Raw genomic sequence first — 24,202 nt, 5'->3', positions numbered from 1 at the left:
GCAGTCCTTTCGACCGACCTATCAAGACAGGGGCGACTCAGGTGACAGAGGCAGGAGGGGAGGAAGTTACAGGAGGCCCTTCAGAGGTTCAGGAAACAGGGTGTCCCGAAGGCCCAGGTAGTCCTCCCGCCTCCTATCCCATTGGTGGTCGCCTTAGGCATTTTGCTGACCAATGGGTAACATCCACTTCGGATGCTTGGGTCACAGACACTGTCAGATTCGGTCTCTCCCTCCAATTTCATTCTCCACCACCACATCACTTTATGGTTTCTCCCCTATCCAGAGACCCGGCTAAGCGGGCGCTTATGTCATCAGCTATCCAGCATCTTACAGATATTAGGGCTATCCAGCCTGTACCTGCCTCGGAGCGGGGAGAGGGGTTCTACTCCCTCCTCTTCTTAGTCCCTAAGCATTCTGGAGGCTGGAGGCCCATTTTGGATTTGAAGAGGCTCAATCGATTTATTGTCCGGCATAGATTTAAAATGCATACCCTTCAATCCATTTTACAGAGTATCAGAAAGGGAGACTGGATGACTTCAGTAGATTTGTCCGAGGCTTATCTCCATATTCCTATTCTCCCCTCGCACTCCAAATATTTGAGGTTTTGTTATAATCATCAGCATTTTCAGTATGTGGCCCTTCCCTTTGGCCTGGTTTCGGCCCCAAGGACCTTTATTAAGGTGCTAGCAGCTCTAGCGGCCCACCTCAGGCATTTCCCAATCCGAGTTCATTGTTATCTTGAGGATATTTTAATTGTTTCGCCCAATCGAACCCAGGCTACACGTGACACTGCCACCACCCTTTCGGTGTTACAGGCCCACGGTTTCCTTGTGAACTGGGAGAAGAGTCAGCTCACTCCTTCCACCCGTATAGCCCATTTGGGAGCCATCATTGATTTGGTTAGGGAGAAGGTTTTCCTTTCCCACGATAGGTTCATCAGCATACAAGCCTCCATCTGGATCATTAGGCAGTCTGGTAGGGCCTCCTTGCTTGATTTATCCAAGCTACTGGGGAAGCTTGTTTCCTGCATTTCCATTATTCCATGGGCACGTTTGCATTCTAGATCGTTGCAGTGGTTCCTTCTGCCGTATCAACGTTCCGGACGGAGCAACTCCAACATCAGGGTGAAGGTCCCTCCAAGAGTCCTCGCCTCCCTTCTATGCTGGACAAGACCTTCCATCAACAAGGGCCATCTATTCAAGGATCCTCCAAGAGTCACGCTCACTACAGATGCAAGTCTTTCAGGATGGGGAGCACACCTGCACTCCCTTTCGGCCCAGGGCATTTGGTCGGCCACCGAACAGCGTTGCAGCATCAATTGGTTGGAGCTTCACGCGGTGTACTTGGCTCTGAAGGCCTTCCTACCACAGGTACAAAAAAACCACGTACTAGTCCTCACCGACAACACCACAACCAAGGCGCATATCAACCGCCAAGGGGGCACTCACTCTCTTCGCCTTATGAGGGAGGCCGAGCGTCTGTGTCGATGGTCAGAAACACATCTTCTATCCATCAGAGCAGAGCACATTTCGGGAGCCTCGAACGTGCACGCGGATTGGCTCAGCAGGGCCGTGTTGGACCAAGCGGAATGGCGCCTTCATCCTCTTCTGTTCAAGGAGGCTGCGACCATCTTCGGCCGGCCTCTGGTAGACCTATTCGCTTCTCCGCACAACGCTCAGACGCCAAGGTTTTTTTCCCGATACCCCACCAACGGAGCAGAGAATTACGATGCCCTGCGTTGCCCCTGGCCTCCCGGTCTTCTGTATGCCTTTCCTCCTCTCCCGTTAATCCCCAAGGTGATTCGGAAACTGGTTCTAGAGAAGGCGGAGATTCTCCTGGTAGCACCGTATTGGCCCAGGAGACCGTGGTTCACGGACCTTCGCGACCTGTCGGTGGCCCCTCCATGGAGGATTCCACGGGACAAAATCTCCCTGTCCCAAGGCCCTCTCCTCCACCCAGATCCACAGTGGCTTCAGTTAGCCGTTTGGAGGTTGAGCGGGAAAAACTAAAGGCAGAGGGTCTTTCGGCCCAGGTCATCACTACCATTATGGCAGCTAGGCGCCCTTCCACCACTCACATTTATAATGCAACCTGGAACAGTTTTTCCAAATGGTGTCGTCAATCTTCTATCAATCCGCTCTCCCCTTCCGTTGCGCAGGTTCTGGCTTTCCTGCAAGACGGCCTGGACAAGGGTCTTTCCCCCAACACTCTGAGAAGGCAGGTCTCGGCTCTTTCAACGGTGGTTCCTGGCGACTCGTCTGCACCACTCTCCCACCATCCTCGTATCAGGGCCTTTCTCAGGGGAGCTTCCAACCTACGCCCCCCAATGGTTCATAGATACCCGACTTGGGACCTTAATAAGGTCTTGACGGCATTGACCAAGCCTCCCTTCGAGCCTCTCAGGGAGACGTCGCTTCAGTATCTCACCCTTAAAGTGGTGTTCCTCATGGCAATCACTTCAGCAAGAAGGATATCTGAAATTGCAGCTCTATCCGTCAGAAAGGACCTGTGCATTTTCCATCCTGATCGGGTGATTTTAAGGCCTGACCCTGTCTTTATGCCAAAGATCAATTCGGCCTTTCATAGAGCACAGGAATTGGTCCTACCTAACTTTTGTCCAAAGCTTGTGCGGGAGAAGGAACGGCAGTGGCACACCTTCGATGTGCGCAGAGCTCTCCGTATATACATCCATCGAACTCAGCCTATCAGAAAGTCTGAGTCACTTTTCCTTTCCTTTCAGCCGAACACGCTGGGTTGCAAAGTCTCCCCGTCTACTGTAGGCCGCTGGATCAGGGCTACCATTTCTAAGGCCTATTTGGCCCAAGCTCTGCCGGTTCCTAGTGGGATAACTGCTCACTCTACCAGGAGTGCGGTTACTTCGGTAGCCTGGGCCACCCAGGCTTCCATCCATGACATCTGTAGGGCGGCCACCTGGGCTTCCCCATCTCCCTTTATACGACACTACAGAATTGACACTTATGCCTCCGCTGAGGCATCCTTTGGTAGGCGAGTCCTTCAACAGGTGGTGAGAGAGCCAGAGGAGATTCCGACCCAGACGGAGTCCCGCCCGTAGGACAACATGCTTTGGTATGTCCCACTCTCTGGATGCTCGCAGCAGTTCTACGGAGAATGGGCGTTGGTTCTTACCTGATACGCCTCTTCTCGTGGAACTGCGTAGAGCATCCAGCCCCACCCTTCTTATTCCGTCTGGTAGGGAATCCTGTTTCGGCCAATGATCTTGTTTATTGTTGTTGAGAGTTGTTTTTTCTAGTTAAGTTAGAGGATGGTTCTTGTCCTCTCGTCTTCGTAAAACTGGGGGAACGCAAGAGGAGTCACGTGGAGGAGGGGGGCGTTCCCTCAATTATAGCTCAGTCTGTACGACATGAGACTGGAGCACCTCCCACTCTCTGGATGCTCTACGCAGTTCCACGAGAAGAGGCGTATCAGGTAAGAACCAACGCCCATTTTCAGCTGGCAGAGTGCTGCTGGAGAGGCACTGTGGGCCAGTCCTTTGATATTTCCAGGCTGGCCCCACAGGCCAGATTTAAGCACTGGCCTGCAGACCTTGAGTTTGACACCCCTGCACTAGAGGAAATAAAGCAAGAATAAACTTTCTTTCGCATATGTCTATTGCCATAACTGTATGATGAGAATTGTCTACAATTTTGGTTGAAATTGAAACAATACTGCTACAATAGCAGCTCGTTACAGCTGGCAATATAGAAATGCTCCTTTTGTCTTCTGGAAGCTCTTACCTGAAACATTACAAGTGAAATGCTCTAATCTGAGGATGATGGAGTTGTGGCAAAGGACATCCCAGGCCAGCTGTTTTCTTGCATATTTTCTGCAAGCCAAAGATGCAGCAGAATCTTTCCTAGAACAGCAATACAAATTTTTATGAAACTTGAATTGCTCTCTTCCGAACGCTGACAGCCGTTCAACAAAAGAATGATACAACAGTGAACAAAATTCAAAGCTACTTGCATTCTTGCTTAGTCAGCATATATCTTTGTTTTTGGTCCACCTGTCCAGTCATTTTGTATTTATGGCTTTTAGCATAGGAAAATGGGGAGTGGGTGGTTTTTTTTTAGTAAATTACACTCAGATGTTCTCAAAGCTGCATAGGAATCATGCAGAGTTAGGTAAGCATTCATCTCAAGTAATACCATGACCATTAAATATTGATATTTTTTGTCAGAGTTCATCCAGCTAGGAAATCAAATAGACACACAATGAAGATTTCCAACTGCTTTGTGTGTATTGCTTTAAATACTTGGATTAGAATAATCCTTCTGCAGTAATATTTCTCATGTTCTGTCAAAAAGGCCTGTCAAGTACTTTAATCTGAAAAATCAGATTTTATATATCTAGTAGGTTATCAAAATATTAAGGAATTTTAATTCCTGCTGATGAACAAAAAACTGATCCCTTTTAAATGTACTATTCAAAAGTAAAACTGTGCTAGTGAACTGAAGCTATACTATCAGCAAAGAAAGAGGAATATCAGAGTAAGTTATATTTCATAGTTTTCTCCTCATGTAGGTACTATCTAAATAAAGATAAGATCTAAATAAATTTTTCAGGAATTGTAGTCTTGGATCTTTTATATGATGTGTTGGGTTTGCCCTTGTTTCTTAATTTCTTTTGATCAATCTTAAATTCAGAATCTTAATCCTATTATTTACAGAAAAATGGCAGATAAGAATGGTTTCCTTCTTTTCCCAGAAAAATAAATAATTATAGAATTAATTGGTTGCTCAAGATTGGTTGCATTCAAAATTACTTCTTAGCTGTACTTATTAAAGTCTTAAGTAGACCTTAAGAGGAAATAATGTCTTATCTTTTGCAGCTCTCTGCTATGCTGCAGTCTTAATCCTGATTGCAGATTTTCAATAAAGGTGTTAGGAGGAGCAGGGATTACATTCATCTCTAATTTTCAAGATTTCTTGGTGTGGTTCTTTTAAGTAGAGCAGTGGTTCTCAACCTTTTCGGATCCGAAGGGTGCTCTGGGAAAAATTAATCACACAGAATGATTATTAAATCTGGCAAAAAAAAAAAAAACCTGCACACTTAAGTGCCTTTCGTGGAACATAGCAGGTTGGGGGAGAAGGTATGGTACCACAGCATTCGCCAACTATATTCGCTCATTTGATGTGGTCCTGCTTCAGGAGACCTGGGCATGCGATAAGATATCCCTTATAGGGTTTACGGTCATTTCCTTGGCTGCCACCAGACAATCTACGACAGGAAGGCCTAAGGGTGGTCTAGCTTGCTTGGTCTCTACTTCTTTGAAAGTGGAGACAGTGGAGCTGCCCCCCTGTGGCTCTTTAGCTATGGCGCTCCTAATTAAGACAGGACGCAGCAAATTGTTAGTGTTCAACGTTTATCTTCCCCTGACGATGAGGCAAGCTGATACTAAGGCTCAATGGGGCGTGCTGGACAATTACATTACTTGTATGGAAACTAAATTCCCAGCGCTGCTCATCCTTATAGGGGGCGACTTTAATGCCCGATTGGGAGGCCAAGTTCCCCCATCGATTGAGGCGCTCTACTCCCAAGAAACCCTCCAGGCCATAGGACACCTGATTTCAGCCAGACATTCTAAGGATGAATTAACAAATTTTGCTGGCATTCAGTTAGCCCTTTTAGCAGCCCAACACAATAAGATAATTCTTAATGGGAGTACCCTAGGTGATCTAGCTGGTGAGTTTACTTTTAGTTCCTCACGTGGAAATAGTGTTATTGATTTTGTGCTGGTATCCCAGCTTCTTAGAAAGGCAGTCCGTGCTTTTTATGTGGACTGCCTTACGGAGAGCGACCACTACCCCCTGGTTACAATCATTGGGCTTTCCTCAAATATACATCTCCCTAGGTGTCCCCAGATATTAGATCCCTATGTGGCCTCATATACAAGGAGGATCAAATGGTCTTCTAATACTGAAAGAAAGTTCCACTCCTTTTTATCATCTCTGGAGTGTCTCAGCCTATATAATAAGGCCCTAACAAGTAGTGGCCCAGGGACAATCTCGGCCTTTGAATCACTAATTAATAGTGTTCAAAGGGAGCTAGGAGCCGTCTGTAGGCCAAGTGGTCCATATCATTCAAGAAGTAATTCTTGGTTTGACAAAGAGTGCCTGATGCTCAGGTACCAGATTAATCAGGTTTATTTGCTCTATTGTAATCAAGGTGATAAATGCCCACCAGAGGACTACTATCGCTTGAAGCGGGAGTATAAAGGACTAATTGCTAAGAAAAAGAAAGCTAAAGCGAGAGAGAGAAGTGGGATCTACTTCTCTCCATCCAGCAGAAGAACACTCGATTATTTTGGCAAATTGTTGCCAGCTCCTTGCCAGGTCATCAAGAACTCCCTCTCTGCTGTATTTCCAACAGAGATTGGGAAAACCATTTCTTGGCAATTTTCCAGGTGTCAACAAGTTCAACCATGCTTGGGCCACAGCTGCCTCCTGCAGTTCCTGACTGGCAACCCGTGACTCATGCTGAGATTACCAAGCTTATCTCCGAACTCAAGTCAGGCAAAGCCCCTGGCCCTGATGCTATACCCCCTGATCTGCTAAAATCCAATCCTGAGTGGTGGATTCCTCTCTTAGCAAGACTCTTCACGCATATCAATACCTCTGGCAGGATCCCTACCTCCTGGAGCTTAGCAATTATTGTTCCAGTTTTTAAACGAGGAAATAGGAACAATCCAGCCGACTATCGCCTCATAAGCCTGTTCTCCATCATTGGGAAACTGTATGCTAAATATCTCCAACATAGACTCCACACTTGGGTTGAGGAGTCCAATATTATTGGTGTTGAACAGATTGGGTTTAAAGCAGGCTGTGCCACACTGGACCACTGCTTTGTCTTAGTGCACTTGGTCGATAAATATACTACCATACCAGGTGGCAAACTTTTTACTACTTTTATCGACCTAAAGTCAGCATTTGACTCAGTCCCTAGGGGACTGTTGTGGTCAAAACTGCTCAAAAGTTTTATCGATAGACGTCTTCTGTTCCTAATTAGATCCTTGTACAACCAGACCTCTAGTCAGGTCAGGTGTGGTCTGCAGGGAGAACTTTCAAATCCTATCCCAATTAAGAACGGAGTAAGGCAGGATTGTGTTCTTGCTCCTCTTTTGTTTAATTTATTCTTATCTGACTTGGCCTTTCACATTGGACGTATTGAGTCCCATGCCCCAAAGTTGTCAACTACAAAGATCCCACTTCTCCTTTATGCTGACGATGCGGCCCTCCTTTCATTGTCAAGGCCAGGTCTGAAAAGATTATTTTCTGCATTCAGGTCCTACTGTGCTGAGAACCACTTGTCTTATTAATTACGACAAATCCAAATTATTGGTGTTCTCTAGAGCCCGGAAATTGTATAACTGGGCTATCAATGGTAATGCTGTTAAGCAGGTTTTCCATTTTAAGTATTTAGGTATTCAATTTCAGAACACCGGTGCTTGGACTAGACATCGAACCCAGGTGCTGAATTCAGCCTCCTGTAGCCACCAGCAGATTTTAAGATTTTTTTATACCCAAGGAGGCCAGTTTATTCCTTCTGCTCTGCGTATTTACAAAGCCAAAACTTTGGCTCAAACTATTTACGGAATTCCCATATGGATATGGGGCTTCAAGGATTGTATTGAAAGAACCCAGGCTGTCTTTTTTAGAAAACTTCTAGGTCTTCCTCCTTGTGTTAGTTTTGCTCTGATGTACCTGGAACCAGGCACTCGATCAGTCGAATGTATGGCGTGGATTAACACCTTTAAATGGTGGTTTTGGGTGCTCTTTCTGGCAGTTCCTGGTAGCTACATCTCCCTGGCATTTGCTGACTCTCATATTTCTCATTGGGAGTGGGAGCTGATGAAGAAATTATACCTGGTAGGTTTTTACGTGGGATGCCCTGGGAGATTATCGTCTTAAGGACGCCCAATTTAGGGTAGTCCAACGGCTTGTGGACATTGACTTGCAATATCTACGAGCCAGAGCTAATAAAACTTGCTCCCCTCTGATCTTCAGCCAATTTAATAATTATAGACTGAGGATGGCTTCCTATTTTTACACTCTAACCATTCCCAAGTATAGAAGAACTTTCTCCCTAGCTCGCTTTAATGTTTTGCCCTCAGCACTACTGGATGGGCGATTTAAGAGGCTCCCGATTAACGAGCGGCTATGCCCCTGTGACAGAGCTGAGGTTGAAACTGTGGAGCATGTCCTTTTATATTGCCCTATGTATAATGCAGACAGATCTAAGTTACTGTCTCTCCTTGAAACAGACCCTGCTAGACCCAATGTTAGTAATTTGTTCTTATATTGTCTAGGGGATGGCTCCTCATATATCACTTCTTTGGTTTCCATATTTTTTTTAAGAGCTGTAACCATCAGAGGAGAACGCTATAATTCCCCTTAGTCAAGTTTTTGGTGACCAATTGTTCATGATTAATTTTCCCATGTTCTTCTTTTGTTGTACTTGTGTTTTGGTCTGTGACCGCAAATAAAGTATTATTATTTACTTGCTTGTTCCAGCAGTATCTAGCTTCACTGGCCCAGGTATTGATGATTTTGATGCTGTTTCCACCATTTAATCGTGTGTGTAGCACTTTTCTCAGTCTTTGGGTGTGTTCTTTACTAACCACATTTTTATCATGTCCATGCTTGATACTGTCCAACTGTAAAATGCACAGATATCTGTTCAGATCACAGCTGACAGTTTCTTTAACTGGTGTTGACCTTCATATGTATTAGGTTCTTCTCAAGAACCAATGGTGATGTAATGTATTGGTGTGGCAGGGGTGGTATTCTACCGGTTCGGCCCAGTTCGGCTGAACCGGTAGCTCCAAGGATCATCTTGAGCCAGTCGGTTTGCTCCAACAGTCAGCTGCTGGGCCCACCTGCCCGCCCCAGCTTTTTACAGACCTCTATTTCCTGGTTTTTAAGCTCAGCTGCTTTGTGCGGCACAGCGGATTGCTGTGCGACAACTGTTGAAGACACAAGGAGAGTGCAGGATTGCAGGAGAACATCGGTAGCAAACCCTCTGAATGCACGCAAAGCATGTTTTGGTGCATGCATGCGCTAAGCGTACCCACCAAGCCACACCCACAGAACTGGTGGTAAAAAAAAGCTGAATCCCACCACTGTGGTGTAGTATATGTGCAATGTAATGTGGTGTTTTATTGAACTAAACACTGTATTGTTGAAAACTGTTTTAGCCTGCTTTTGTTCTTCCCCATAAATATTGGCAGTTGCATGGCTGGAAAGAGAGTGACAAAATCTGTTAAGTGACTTACTTTGATGAGTGACTGGCAGACTGAAGAGTGAGAGGAAAAGAATGTCTCCCTGTGCGCACTCATTCTCATAACGGGGAATTACCACAACAATTGCAGTCACAAAGATTATTGTGGAGGCAAATGTCTTAACATCAGTGATAAAACAACAACGCTTTGAATGATAAGCAGATTTCTCAGTTTTTTCCTCTAAGATGGTGTCACTGCTAAAATGCAAGGTGGTTATAATAATTACACACACATCATTAGGTTGAATTAGTGTGCTCAGGATCATGTGGTGCAATCCAGATTTTTTTTTTATTAGACAAAATAAACTTTCTTGCCTCTTCCAGTTCATCTAAATGCTAGCTTATTAACATTCCCCCTTTCCCCCTTTTGTCTAATATGAGGCAGGTTTTCCCATGCTGCTCTTTCTCCCCTCTCCCCCAAGTACTATATAAAGTTAGTCAATACTGGCTTATACCCCAGGCCCAATGGACTGATAATTCAAAATCAGCAACATGACTCATGGTTTCCTCTTAAAACTAGGTCAGTTGATGTTCTTGTGAATGTGGTTTGTTGTGTACATGGAACCTTGACTCCAGGAATTCTTTTGTATGAGAGGAAATGTTAGTTTTTCAATTGCCATTCCCGCTGAGAAAAACAATAAATGTAACCTAACCAGCGAGATGGTAGATATGAATATATGAGACATGTTGCTCCTGGTTACTTGCTTTTGGGCATATTCCCAAAATTGTTGTGGCCTTTGACCATGGTGATTTATAAAAACTGGAAGCTGAAGGCCAAAGCTTTTAACAAATACTATACTGACCTAGGATAGGCTATTTTAGGCCACTTTGTTAACAGAAAACACAAACTTAGGTTGACCTCACTTAAATGCATTTTATTTTGGTTATGAAACAGTGCTTTGTTGGAGAATGAAATCCTGTATTCTGCATTTAGTTGGTATCCAAACAAACTTGGTTCCTCTTGTTTATTGATACATGTTTCTGATAATCAGCATACTGTTCGATGCAACGCGTGGAGCACTTTGGAATACACTATTGTGGACATTTCTACATTGTTCTGCATTTTGAATTCTCAAGTATTCTTACCACAAGGATGTTAAGATTCTCTATTTTATATTATTTGCAGGTGGAGATTTACATTTTATCTTTACATATTCACCTATGGATCCCGCATCTTAAAAAAGGTAAGATGCTTTGTCTTTGGGGATAAATCAAATTGTTTCATGGGTATTAATAATAATAGCCTTATGAATATTTATAAAGGAATGTAGTGGTTATATGGCCTAGACATTGATATTTGAAAATAGATCTTTTTAATATTTATATTTTATTGTGTTTTACTAATCTAGAGGATATCTAGGCAAGATTTTACTAATCTTGCTAGTCCATGCATGATATGCCATATGATGGATGAATGAATGAATGAGGAATTTAATCTTGGGAAAATATGAAAAAGATACTGTGAGTAGAGTTGGACCAAATAGTACACAATCTTGAGATAGAAGGAAGAAGGAACTCAAAATAATCTTGTTGTGATTTTGTTTAATATAAGATGAGACAGAGAGAAACTGATAGGCTTTCAAAATTTGGTCATGCCCTACCCAAATAAAGTAATATTTCTGGAATCCTTGTGCTACCTGTTTCTTGATCCGGCCAGCCTTGAAAGATTGATATAAATTTTGAAAGCCTGTCCAAATATCTCTCTGTCTGATCTTTGTCAACACTGGAAATTATGTTCATTCCCAGCCCGTAATGAGTCCCAAACAGTCTCTCAAGATAAGCACCCACCTTTATCTCCTTTGAGTTGCTGCCAACAACTAAAGTACCAAATTAACTGTAAAAAAACCAACCAAAGTACAAAGTCCACACAAAGTTTCAAGGTTTAATCTGAACAGAGCAAACGACTTTGCTTCCTGCAAAGGTTTCAATACCTTTGCACTTCCTTTATACCTTAGGGGAGGGAAATCACCTCCAAACCTTACTCCTGAGTCGCCCCTTTTGTCTTAGCTGTTCTTGCCTTCTGGCAGCTCTGTGCACACACGCACTGGGAATAGGCTCCCCTTGTTCCTCTGCCTTGCTGCTGCCAGATTCTGGAGGCTCCGGAGTCAGCACATAACTCCCAGATGGTCCTGGCCCATCTCTATATCAGATGCAGGACCCTCATCCGAGTCCTCCCCAGATTCTCGGACTGGTCCCTGTTCTTCCCCACTGTCCGATTCTGCTGCCGTATGCACAGGCTGCTGGCAAACCACAATATCTGCACTAAGCGCTATTTTATCTGCACTAGATATACTACTACATAATCTGTACTATATGTACTATCCATATACCATAGAGTACCATATGGATATGGCTTATTTTGGACAATCACTTTGAATAAATGACTCAATAATTGTATATGTTTTTAAGAAAGGTTTTCAAGTAGCCATATGCTAGGGGTGTCAAACTTGATTTCATTGAAGGCCACATCAGGGCTGTGTTTGACCTCGAGGGGCCAGGTGGATGTGACCAGGGTAGGCATGGCCAGGGTGGGCATAGCCAGCTTGACATCACCCGTGTCAGGGATGCCTGTGGCGGCCTGAGTGCTCTGCCAGCGAAAATGGAGCTTGCGAGGACTGTACCCTAACCCTCCCGAGCTCCATTTTCGCTGGCAGAGAGTTGTAGGAGGCTGTTGCAGCCAAAAATGGAGCTTGGGAGGGCAGAGGTACTATGGGCCAGTCCTTCGCTGTTTCCAGGGTGGCCTCGCTGGCCAGATCTAAGCATCACATGGGCCGGATCCAGTCTGTGGGTCTTGAGTTTGACACCCTGCCATATGCCATGGAAATATTTTTACAGTTTCCTCTACTTTCTTTTTTTCTTCTGTTTATTTTTACATCTCCTGAAATAAAATAAGTATCATTTCCCCAAATTATAAATATTTGATTCAATCTAGTGATTCTTTGAATGCAGGACCATTTTTAATACATACATGATACTTTCATTCCTTTTGCTGATCATAGCTGGCCTGTAAATCTTTTAAGTTGGTTTAATGGATGCAATCTACTGAGTGGCCTGAATTTTGGAAGACTTATCTTAAGACCGACATACCCTTTGGAAGACCAACATACTTTGTCAAAAATACATCTAATTTAGATTAGAAATGTCGCATTGCAATGATGTAAGGAACTGCTAGAAACCCTTATGTAGAAATTGAGGAAGATCTTCCAGGTGATCAATATTAGCCTTCCTGCATTATTTATTTATTTATTTATTTATTTATTTATTTATTTATTTATTTATTTATTTATTTATTTGATTTGTCAATTGTTTACAAGATAATAAGTATAAGTGTATATATAGTTATGAATACATGAAATGGGTACATATAAGAAAAATAAAATAAAAATAAAAGAAACAATAGGACAGGGACGGTAGGCACGTTGGTGCGCTTATGCACGCCCCCTAGAGACCTCTTAGGAAAGGGGTGAGGTCAATAGTAGACAGTCTAAGTTTAAAGTTTTGGGGGTTTGGGGAAGAAACTACAGAGTCGGGTAGAGTATTCCAGACATTGACCACTCTGTTGCTGAAGTCGTATTTCCTGCAATCAAGTTTGGTGCGGTTAACCTTGAGTTTGTATCTATTGTGTGCTCTTGTGTTGTTATGGTTGAAGCTGAAGTATTCATTGACAGGTAGGACATTGCAATGTATGATTTTATATACCATACTTAAATCAGACCGAAGACGGCGTAATTCAAGGTTTTCTAGATCTAGAATTTCAAGTCTGCTGGCATAAGGTATTCTACAACGAATAGAGGAGTGGAGAACTCTTCTTGTGAAATATTTCTGGACTTTCTCAATTGTGCTAATATCAGATACGTAATGTGGGTTCCAGACTGATGAGCTGTATTCGAGTATTGGTCTAGCAAATGTTTTGTATGCTCTAGTTAGTAGTGTGATATTACCAGAGAAAAAGCTACGTAGGATTAGGTTAACAACTCTTAATGCCTTTTTGGCTATGTAGTTGCAGTCGGCTCTAGCACTTAGATCATTAGAGGTGAGTACTCCAAGGTCCTTTACAGAGCTTGGATCATCAACAAGATCTTGACTATTCAGCTTGTATTTTATTTTCTGTTTTTTTTTTTTTTTTTTTGCCAATATGTAAGACAGAGTATTTATTTGTTGAGATTTGAAGTTGCCATTTGTTTGACCATTCTGATACATAGTCAAGGTCTTTTTGAAGGGTAGCAGTATTGTCTGTGGTATTGAACAGCTTTACATCATCAGCGAAAAGAATGCAGTTGCTCTTAATATGATCACAGAGGTCATTTATGTAGAGTATGAAGAGAGTTGGTCCTAGAACACTGCCTTGGGGGACACCACTACTGACAGGTACAGAATTTGATAGGACACTCCCAATTTTGACCATTTGTTGTCTGTTTGACAGGAATGCTTCTATCCAGTTATGCAGTTGTCCAGAGATACCATAGGATTTTATTTTTAGGAGTAGTTTGTCGTGTACCACTGAATCAAAGGCTTTACAGAAGTCTATGTAGATTGCATCTATTGCTTTGCCCTGATCAAGTTGTGTCATCCATATGTTTTTGCAGTGTAAGAGTTGCAGATTACAGGATAGTTTTTTTCTGAAACCAAATTGTTTATTGGAGAGTAGGTTGTTTGTCTCTAAGTGGAGGATGATGGATTGGTTAATAATTGATTCCATGACTTTACAGGTGACGCAGCATAAGGAGATTGGTCTGTAATTTTCAACTAGGCTGGGGTCTCCCTTTTTGAAGATGGGGATGACCGTGGCTTGTGACCATAGGTTAGGCAAGGAGCTGGTCCTGAAAGATTTTTCAAAGATTATGCTTAGAGGTTTGGCTATGGCAGTGGGTAGCTTTTTTAAGAAGTAGGCACATATTCCATCCGGTCTAATAGATAGAGATGGTTTTAGATTGCGAAGTGCTTTTTCAACATTGTCTTCTGTAAAATCGATATGTATTAGATCATTGTAGTTATCTGTGGTTCGGCTAGGAAATACTGGGCATGATCCATTGCTGTTTACAAATACTGAGCCGAAGAATGTGTTAAAGATGTTGGCTTTAATGGTGTCGTCGTTGCAGTCTTTACCATTAGGTCCTATCAGGGGTGGGATGGACCTTGAGTCTTTTAGTTTGTTGTTTACAAAATTGTAAAAAGCACGGGTGGAATTGGTGCTTAGAAGGTTTTCCTCTTGTTTAATGTGATAATTGGTGCATTCAGTCTTTATCTGGTGGCATAAATTTTTGTATCCGCTTTTGAAATTGGCAACGTGACCAGATTTGTTTTTCCGCCAGAGTGATCTCTTTTTGGATTTCCTTATTGTTATGGGTAATTTCCTTATTGTTATGGGTAATCTGTTTTTTTGTTTTGTTTTGGGAGTTGTTGTTGGTACATATAGTTTGATGACTCTTTTGACCTCAAGTAAAAAATATGTTGTAATGGTCTTCAACAGTATTGCATCCAGTGAATAGAGATTGCCAATCAAGGGATGAGAGATCGTTGTCTATAAGAACATAGTTGCCTTTTTTGAAGTTATAATTGGGGATTACGTCATTGTGGTGGTTTTTGTGTGGACGTATGTTGAGACAAAAGTCAATCATATTGTGGTCACTGCTGGAAAAGGGTTCTTTAGTTTGTATTCCATAAATTAAATTCAAACTATTGCAGAAGATGAGATCGAGGCAGTTGATTAGTCTAGTGTTGTTGGTTACTAGTTGTTCCAGTCCCAGATTTGTAACAGCATTGTAGAAAGTTGTGTGTATGGTTTCAGTTGTACATTCATTTAGGGTCCAGTCAATATGAGATAGATTGAAATCACCAAGAAAGATAAAAGGGTATGGGCAGGATGCTGCCCATGTTAGTAGTGTATTTAGCTTGTTTACATGTTCGATGTCATAATCAGGTGCTCTGTAACATAGTAAGAATCAAATTGTGATATTTAAGGATAGTTCACAGATGATGGTCTCAGGAAGAGCAAGCTTCTGGGTAACTTGGATATTTTTTAGATGTAAGGACTTTTTATAGAAGAATCATCAATGTGAAACAAAATGTGTAGAAATCCAAAGACAGAGAGATCATAATAAGCACCAATTCTGTTCTTCACTCTTTAAAAAAGTGGACAAAAAGCCCTTCCTGAACACACTTCTATTAATCTATTAATCTTTTAGCTTGCTTGGATAAAAAAATAAATAAAATAAAAGGTGGACAAGATTTTTTAAAGAAACAATATCCAATAATAAGACCTAAAAACAACATCTCCTGAACTCTAGGTAGATTTCTAATTTGGAGACTGTTGCTATCCCATTTGCATGAAGCCGTTTTCTTTAAAACGGCATGATTCAGAATTTTTAGATTGGCTATAAATATATATTAGTTGATTGGCTCATTTTTAAACTATTTTATATAGGCAAAAGATTGTACTCTATTGCTCTGTGAGGTATGATTTCAACTTGACTTCCTCACTCTTACATTGGTTGTGTTCTTTCAAAGAAGTAACTGCATTTCTTTGCATGCTCCAAACTTAATATGACTAGCTCTAATTTAATATTTGCTCATTTGATATCTGTGAGATTACACAGATTTCAGGAACCCCTAGTTTTTTCATATATGGCCAATCAAATCTGCTCAGCATCTCTTTTGATAGCACAGACATTGTTTTATTTGCTTTTTTCATTGTGATTTATGTAATTGAATTTTCCCATGAAAATCCCCATAACTTTGTGATATTTCACCACTTGCAATTAATGTTGCAAGATATTCCTCTTTTCTTAAAACATATCTTTATTCAGAGTAGGATTTAGGGACCATGTCAGATTAGATAACCCGATAATTAGATCAGAATTATGACACTAAGCATGTCATGTTTATACGTCTTTTTATACAGCCCCCCAAAACATAATGGTAAATGCAAAGGCAGATTCTGCAGATTTTCCAGAGTGAAAAAAAAAAGTATCCCATTCCTTGTAAAAAGATTTTATTATAATTCACCTATCCTTCATTACTCAGAAGATTTTGATATTTTTCAAAAGACCAGCCATTTAGGGCTGGGATAAAAATGGGAAGATGTAACAATTGACTGACTTTGGGCCTTACAAAGACTGGCAATAGGGAAAGTATATAGCAGAAAAATATTTCATCGTTCTGTACTCTCATTCCCTTCACTGATCAGAGTACTGCCTGTCAGAAACAGATTCCACTACCCACTCAAACAGCTAGGAGAAGATGCAAAAGAAAAGTAATCACGACATAGAATCTGCAATGTTCATAAGGAGATGATTCCATCAGATCAGATTATTTGTCCATAAAGTCCAGTATAGAAACAGTTTTCCAAAGTCTCAGATAAGGATTTCAATCTGGAATCTTTTCCATGCAAAGTACACTTTTTAGGGGGGCTTCCATAGAAAGCAGTACTTTATTGTACACACCTGTGGGCAGGCTCCTTTAGAAGCCCTCCGAGATATTTTAAGGCATACCTAGGTACAGACAAAGAAGAATATTTTCCACTTAAACTCTTAAAGATGAAAATTTTCATGAACTGGCAATTTAGTGGCAAAACAAGCATAGCGTCAACATAAAATTAGAACATTCCCAAGTTGTAAGATAATTCACTGTATAATTAACTAGAGTACCTGAACTATCTTCAGATATTTGGAAGCTTCCAGAAAAACAAATAATTACAAGTCAATTTATATCCAAGCCACTGCAATTAATCTTATTTAAAGGTTCCAATTCCCATGCAAGGATAAACTGAAAGTTACTGCAGAGATGAGATAGCCTTAGTAATAATGAAGAACAGCTTCTGTAGAATTTAAGCTTCTATTCCCAAAGGCGGTTTTTCAGGAGGCAACTGGACTTTCTTATTTTTTCTTTTGAAGACATTCACTTCTCATCCAAGAAGCTTCTTCAGCTCTGACAGGATAGTGGAGAATGGCAGGATTATCTATCTTGTCGGAACTGAAGAAACTTCTTGGATAAGAAGCGAAACGTCTTCAAAAGAAAAAACAAGAAAGTCCAGTTGCCTCCTGAAAAAGCACCTTTGGGACAACCATGACCTGGATGACTGAAAATCTCTACAGACTTTAAGCTTTTACTATTTTTTAAATCTTTATTCTAGCTTCTATTCTTTAAGGGGGGAAAAAGTAGGATTTCTTTCCTTTCCCATATCAGACTGTATGAGCTCATTTCTCAGATCCGACTGTTGTAGGTACCTCCACTGTTCTTTCAAAATAGTCTTGTCTGGTTCCCTTTTCCCATCTTGCCTGCTTCCATCTTCAGATTAAAGAATCCTCTTTTCTATCTCATTGCAGCTGAGTAGAGACAATTAGTGTCACTTAATTAACTTGTGCACTGTAACAAAGATGCATCAAGGAGGACACTCAAGCATTAAAGGGGCAATAAAGTTGGATATCCTTATTCAGGAATTGGCAATCTCACTTTTCCCAAATTATATTTATACTTGCACTTTGTTAGAGAGCTAGGACCTGGATCTGTATGAGAATTGTGTGATGGGCTTGTTGATTCCTACTCTTGTTTTATTAGATTTTGAATGGTCTGATACAATAGAAAGATACAGAACTCAGAATGTTGTGCTACAGAAGTGTCCCATTTATAACTGGACAGGTGTCAGAAATGGAATAGTAATCTCAATTTCTATCCTAGAAATATATAACAATAGTATCAACATCCACTGAAAGATTCCAGAGAATCAGATGTTGTAGCCCCAGTCCCTTTCCTGTCAAAGATTAACCATCATAGCAATCGCAATAAGATCAATACCAAAATGAGACCTGTGTTCAGTTTAAACAGATGTGAAAATTAAAATGTTTAGAACTTTAAAACTTCTAATCACTTTATTGCTCACATTCCATAAATGTATTCAGTGTCTTCCTTTTAATTGTTCTTCAATATAATGTCTGAATTAAAATGCACATTTGTGTTCTGGCAACAGGAATTAGTCAGAAAGCATCTGGAATAACACAAATTGGTACCTCTATTGCCACTGAATTAATCAAAAAGCCCCTAAACATCTCGAAGTTATTATGTCTTCCTGAGAAGTTGTTACTTCTATGGAGAATCAAGCAGATTTGATTCTCCATTTGTTATATGCTGGAAATTCCTTCTGCTGAATCCACAAACTGTGGCAATGTGCAGCATTTCTCAACTGTTGTGAAGAAATGACCTATAGTTTTTCAGAAAACAAATGAAGTAATATGGTTGTGCATACATGTAAGAAACATGGCCACACAGGTTTTCTGGTATTTTTGTATTTGAAAATACTTTTAAATGTGGGTTACACTTTGCCTATGTACAGCAGAAAATTTCAGACTAACATGAGAGTTTCTTGCCTGCAACTGTATACACTATTAGCCTAAGTCATTTTGGAAGCAGATTGTACTCTCAGAGTACAAAGTACAAAGAAGTTCCAGAGGTGCTTTTTCAGGAGGCAACTGAACTTCCTTGTTCTTTGTTTTGAAGACATTTCGCTTCTCGTCCAAGCTTCTGGTCCTGGAGCCATCCAGTTGCCTCCTGAAAAAGCACCTTTGGGACAACCATGACCTGGATGACTGAGAATCTCCATAGACTAAAGTAGAAGGAATTTTTTGGACCATTAAGAAGGCTGAGCACCGAAGAATTGATGCTTTCAATCTGTGGTGTTGGAGAGTCCCTTGGACTGCAGGGAGATCAAATCAGCCAATCCTAAAGGAAATCAACCCTGACTGTTCTTCAGAAGAACAGATACCAAAACTGAAACTTTGACCACCAAATAAGAAGAGAAGACCCATTAGAAAAGCTCCTGATGTTGGAAAAGATAGAAGGCAAAAGGAGAAGGGCACAGCAGAGGATGAGATGGTTAGATAATGTCATTGATGTAGTAGGCATGGGTTAGAACAGGGGTCCCCAACCGCCGGTCCGCGGACCGGTACCGGGCCGCGGAACAAGCCTTACCGGGCCGCTGGTTGCTGGGCGCCGCCATCTTTTTTTGGTAAAAAAGCAATTTTTCGTCAAAAAGATGGCGGCGCAGCTTCGGTGAGCTTTTCCAGGTAGAAAGCCATTTCTACCCGAAAAGCTCACGAGTGCGCCGCCATTTTTGACGAAAATCGCTTCCGGTGACATCACCGGAAGTGATTTTTCGTAAAAAAAAATGGCGGCGCCCAGCTGACGCCGGAACCGGGCCGCGGCGTCGAAAAGGTTGGGGATCCCTGGGTTAGAAGATCTCCTGAAGATAATGGAAGATGGGGGGAAGTGCTGACATATTGTGGTTAATGCGGTTGTGGATTCAGTCATGACTTGACTGAAGAACAACACAATCATCTTCTAAAAGTCCCATGAGGAAACAAAAAAAAAACATTCTTGACAAGAAGATATAACCCTAGATTATTGTCTGAAAGCTTTATATTTCATCTTAGTAAGTCAGCTTAATTGAAACAGCAAAGTTCTTAGTCCTGAGGCTCTCCAGGTGGCAGATTAAGCTTTGAGAGGCACACCCGTTTAGAGCAAAAGAGAGTACATGCATTCAAACAGGCCCTCACAGAACTTTCGTACAAAAATATAGACTTAAATTTTTCTCTTGAAAGAGATACATCTACACCGATCCGCCATATCTTTTCCATTTGCTATCCTGTGACTCTCGCATTGCTCTACCATCCTGTTCCAACTTCTCCACTTTGCTTCTTCTGCTACCATCATTTTCTTTTTTCTATGGCTGCTGTTACTGCCTCTTGTTGTTGCCCTTTAATTTGCTTTTGTCACTTGCCAGCTATGTATGTGCTGTTTAAAAAAGGAGGTTTTGTTACCTCTATTTTTCTGGGTACTTATTTGTCAATCTGAATTACTGACTGATACTTATTCATTATCTGTCACCCTGTACAACAGTATTGTCCTTCTTATAAAGTTTCACAAGCTCTCAGTTGGCACAGTAAGTTGAAAAAAGTACATCAGCTTTGAGCCTATGATTTATCCATATATTTTGCAGGAATTCCATCAGTCTTTCTGGGCGAACATTTAAACATATAGAGCAGGGGTGTCAAGCTCGATTTCATTGAGGGCCGCATCAGGGTTGTGTTTGACTTTGGGAGGACCGGGGGGGGGGGGGCATGGCCAGGAGGCATGGCCAGGAGGCATGGCCAGCTCAACATCACTCGTGTCGGTGGTGCCTGTGATGATCTGAGTGCTCTGCCAGTGAAAACAGGCTCCCAAGCTCCATTTTCATCTGTGACAGCCTTCTGTAACTCTGCCAGCGAAAATGGATTTTTTGCTGGCAGAGGCACCATGGGCCAGTCCTTCCTGTTTTCAGGGCAGCCCTATGAGCTAGATCTAAGTACTGCACAGGCCAGAACTGGTCCCTGGTCTTGATTTCGACACCCCTGATATAGACAGACAATTTGATTATTTTTGTTTGTCAGTCTGAAATTGTTGACTGTTCTTGTGCCCCAAAGCACAGAATGGCAGCACTACATTTTGAATTTTTTTGAAAGTTGGTTTGGTCTAATGATTAAGGCACAGGGCTGGAAAGCAAAAAACAGTGAGTTCTAAAATTGCATTAGCCATGAAAGCTAGCTGGGTGACTTTGGGCCAATCATTATCCATCTCAGAGGATTGTTACTGTGGGAGAAATAAGAGGAGGAAGAGGTATTAATTATGTTTCCCATTGTGAGTTATTTACAAAAATAATAAAGGTAGATGGGCAGCAATTTAAATTGGATTAATAAATAAATAAAGATAAATTCTCAGAAAAAAATTCTTCTCCCTGTTAATTTTCAGAAATATTTCCATGATGTTCAAAGAGGCTGTTTTGTGAAATTAACAAAAATGCTTGTTATCTTTTATGGTGAATGGATGCTTGTTGTCTTGGGTTTTTTTTTAGTAACCACTTGAGTTCTGCGATTATTCCCCTCGTTCAATTTGGAGATTTTCAGTGTTTGTTCTAAATATATTTCAGAAACCAATAAATTCAATACATTATTATGTATTGTTATGGTCACACATTCATCCACTGGATGCAGAGGGAATCTTTGTTCATTTCTGAAGAATGAATATTTGTTATTAGTTATTTATATTTTTATTAGTTTTATTGTTTTAAATGAGGTTTGATATTCTGTAAGCCTCCTTGAGTCAACATGTGTGAATAGGCAGCAATATAAATTCAATAAATATAAATAAAATAAATAAATATAAAGTATAATACTGTAGAATCAGAATATAAATTTATATTTCCCTGTGAGACTTTTTGCATCAGATGTGATCTGCTGAAAGTGAGAAGAAGATACTCCTATAACCTCATGTAGTTTCTGATGAACATTTGAACTGATCATGTTAGAATTCCAGGTTGGGAATTCCAACCACTGCACCACCATGGCTCTTAGATGAGACAGTAATTCTCAAGAGCAGGATTATTCAGTTGAGTCTTTGATGATAAAACACTGCTTTGTTAAGGCAGGGCCAGGTGACTTAAAGGGTCTGGGGTAGCATACAAACTGTAGATCTTTCTTTTGTGACCCCAGAGCTACCTGAAAGCACAGTTACCAAAAAGTAGCAGGAGAGTTTCTTTTTAAAATATTAGAAATTACAGATGAAAAGATAAAAACTAAAAAACCCAAAAGAATAAAAAGAAAAAGATTAAAAAGTGCAGAAAATAAGAAAACAGAAAGTTAGAAAAGAAACAAGAATATATAAAGTAATTACTTCCCCCTTCATCAGAAGTATAAACAATTTTAGTAACTTATCACTTTCTCTTAAAATGCACAAATGATCTTTTCTTCCATATTCCATCTCTTACCTATAAAGAAATCCCCTTAAAGCCTTGTCATTTCATTCCTCATCAGCAAAAGCCCATTAAAGAATACCAGAGTTAATAACACATCTATTTTAACCTGGATCAAATAAACCAACTTTATATTCTTTCCTTTTACTATTAACAATTTTGTGTTTCAAATTCTTCAAAGCTTTAACAAGTCTCTTGTAAATCTAATATAGGAAAGTTATCCATGCTGGCAAAAATGGATTAGCAGCAAAAATATAAGAGTAATATAGAATTAGTGGGTTTTGTAGACTCTCAGTAGCTGCAGTCTCTTTTAGCATGGAGAAAGTTTAAAAGTTTCCAAAAGACACAGATAAATTGCAGTGGAAATATGCATTGTGTTTGGGAAATGGGAAACTAAAAATGAGCAAAAACAAGCAAAACTGTGGCTCCAGATATTTCTTTATGGTCCCAGTCCCAGTGTATTTCTCAAGAATAACATCAGTTGAAAAACATTCTTATCATCATGGTTGATCCCGCAATCAGCTAGATGTTTAAACTGGATTTGGCATTTTGATCCACCTATTGAGTCCTTTCCAAAGACCTGAGATAGGCAGATGTTCTTGTTTAATAATTTTACAGGTATTGTTGCAAGATGTAAATTGCTCCAAATAAAGCTGGCTTTTGGAATGATTGACCAATGATGATCTTGTCATTGCCGATGATACTCAAGTGGTCCTCCAGATGTTTTAGAATTGCACCCAAAGCATCTTATTACTATTTTTTTAAACAATTTTATTTGGGTTTTCACAAAACAAAAAGAAAAATAGGACATCTTTTTTTAGTGTACAACATGGTTCCAGGTTTTCACATATCCATACAGATGTAATTTCAGTTACATATTCATTTTTCACATTCAGTTTCTTATCTTATCACTACTTTATATGTTCTCTATTTGTCTTTACTCAAATACCTCCCTCGGGCTTATTTTATAGTTTTCTCATTCATTTCTAGATCTATTTCATTTCCTTTTCAAAATTTCCATATCTTCACAGTCATTACACTTATACTTTTATCTGTCCTGTTTAAAATTTCACTACATATTCTTATATCATCATTTCTCAAAAAATGCCTCCACATTTCAGATATTACAAAACAAGGTTTCCCCTATAATTACCATTTAGAGTGTGTCACCTACATAACTTATAGTTAATTCCCTTTCAAATCCCATTAAACATTCTGCTTTTAAATTGTCCCCTTAAACAATTATAACATTCATCTCCTAATAACTATATTATACCATAAAACCCTTTTCAATCAGATTCTGCATGGTACTTCCACCTTAGATTACCTCTAAAATACTTTAAATTTCAATGAAAAAAAGAAAGAAAATAATTAATAATTCAAATTCATCCTAGAAACTAATGTTCATCTACTTACAGTCCTTCTCATTATTCATTACAATTATATTTTATAGACCCTTATATACATTAATATAAATATTTTGATATCTCTATCCTTCGTATCATTCATGTCAATTATATATAATGTCATTAAGTATACATGTTTTCATATTTTCATATCTCTATATTTGGTTTGACTGTTAACAGACATTCTGTTGATTAACAATACCAGTTTCATCTTCCACTTTAATAGCATATATCCTCCTATTTTCTACATAGTTTATTATTTCTAATATATTTATGCAATCCCTTGTCACCTTGCAGAATCCTCTCCCTTAATTATATTTTCAACCATTGTCTCTATGTCTTTCAAACAAGCTATTTCTTTTTATTCTTGTTCGTTTCCCATGTTTCTTTATTTCCTGATTCTGTCTCTTGTAATTTCTTTTCCCCTTTATATTTCCCCTCTTTTTCTCACTCCAATTTTTGTCCCCCACCCTCTTTAGTACTTCCTTCTGTAATCCTCCCTTCTGCTCCTTCCTTGTATTTTTTTTATTTTTTGAACTGTTCTTTTTTCTAATTACCTCCTCTAATGTCCAATTTTTAAATCCCTTCCCCCCTCTTTTTGCTTCAAACCTCGTTGTCCTAATTGTTTGTTAAAGATGGCTTCTCCTTTATTCAGCTCTTCTTCTTCCTCTGAAGCTCCTTGTTGTTTCTCATACTCCAAAACCGCCATTTCCAAAAATTG

At 40.3% G+C, this 24,202-nt stretch overlaps 2 protein-coding genes across 2 annotated transcripts in view; both read left to right on the top strand.

Annotated features, from left to right (window-relative positions):
* The window catches only part of CERS6 (ceramide synthase 6), a 141,510-nt gene that overhangs the window by 59,752 nt on the left and 57,556 nt on the right, over positions 1-24,202 (top strand). Inside the window, exon 4 of the mRNA XM_026685070.2 lies at positions 10,424-10,481. Coding sequence (XP_026540855.1) covers positions 10,424-10,481 — 58 coding nt within the window. The remainder of the gene's footprint in view (positions 1-10,423; positions 10,482-24,202) is intronic.
* On the top strand, positions 943-3,319 carry LOC148133145 (uncharacterized). The gene has a single exon (XM_087949767.1). The coding sequence runs from the start codon at positions 1,160-1,162 to the stop codon at positions 3,071-3,073; it is 1,914 nt and encodes a 637-aa protein (XP_087805893.1). The 5' UTR covers positions 943-1,159; the 3' UTR covers positions 3,074-3,319.

The sequence above is a fragment of the Notechis scutatus genome, chromosome 1 (assembly GCF_049901735.1).
Source record: "Notechis scutatus isolate UNSWTSFEM ecotype Mainland chromosome 1, rNotScu1.2, whole genome shotgun sequence".
Lineage (NCBI taxonomy): Eukaryota > Metazoa > Chordata > Lepidosauria > Squamata > Elapidae > Notechis > Notechis scutatus.
Note: the sequence above shows the minus strand (reverse complement) of the source record. Positions and strands in the feature narration are given on the sequence as shown.

Coding starts and splice junctions, on each gene's coding strand:
- LOC148133145 (XM_087949767.1), top strand. CDS start 1,160: ATGCTGGACAAGACCTTCCATCAACAAGGGCCATCTATTCAAGGATCC.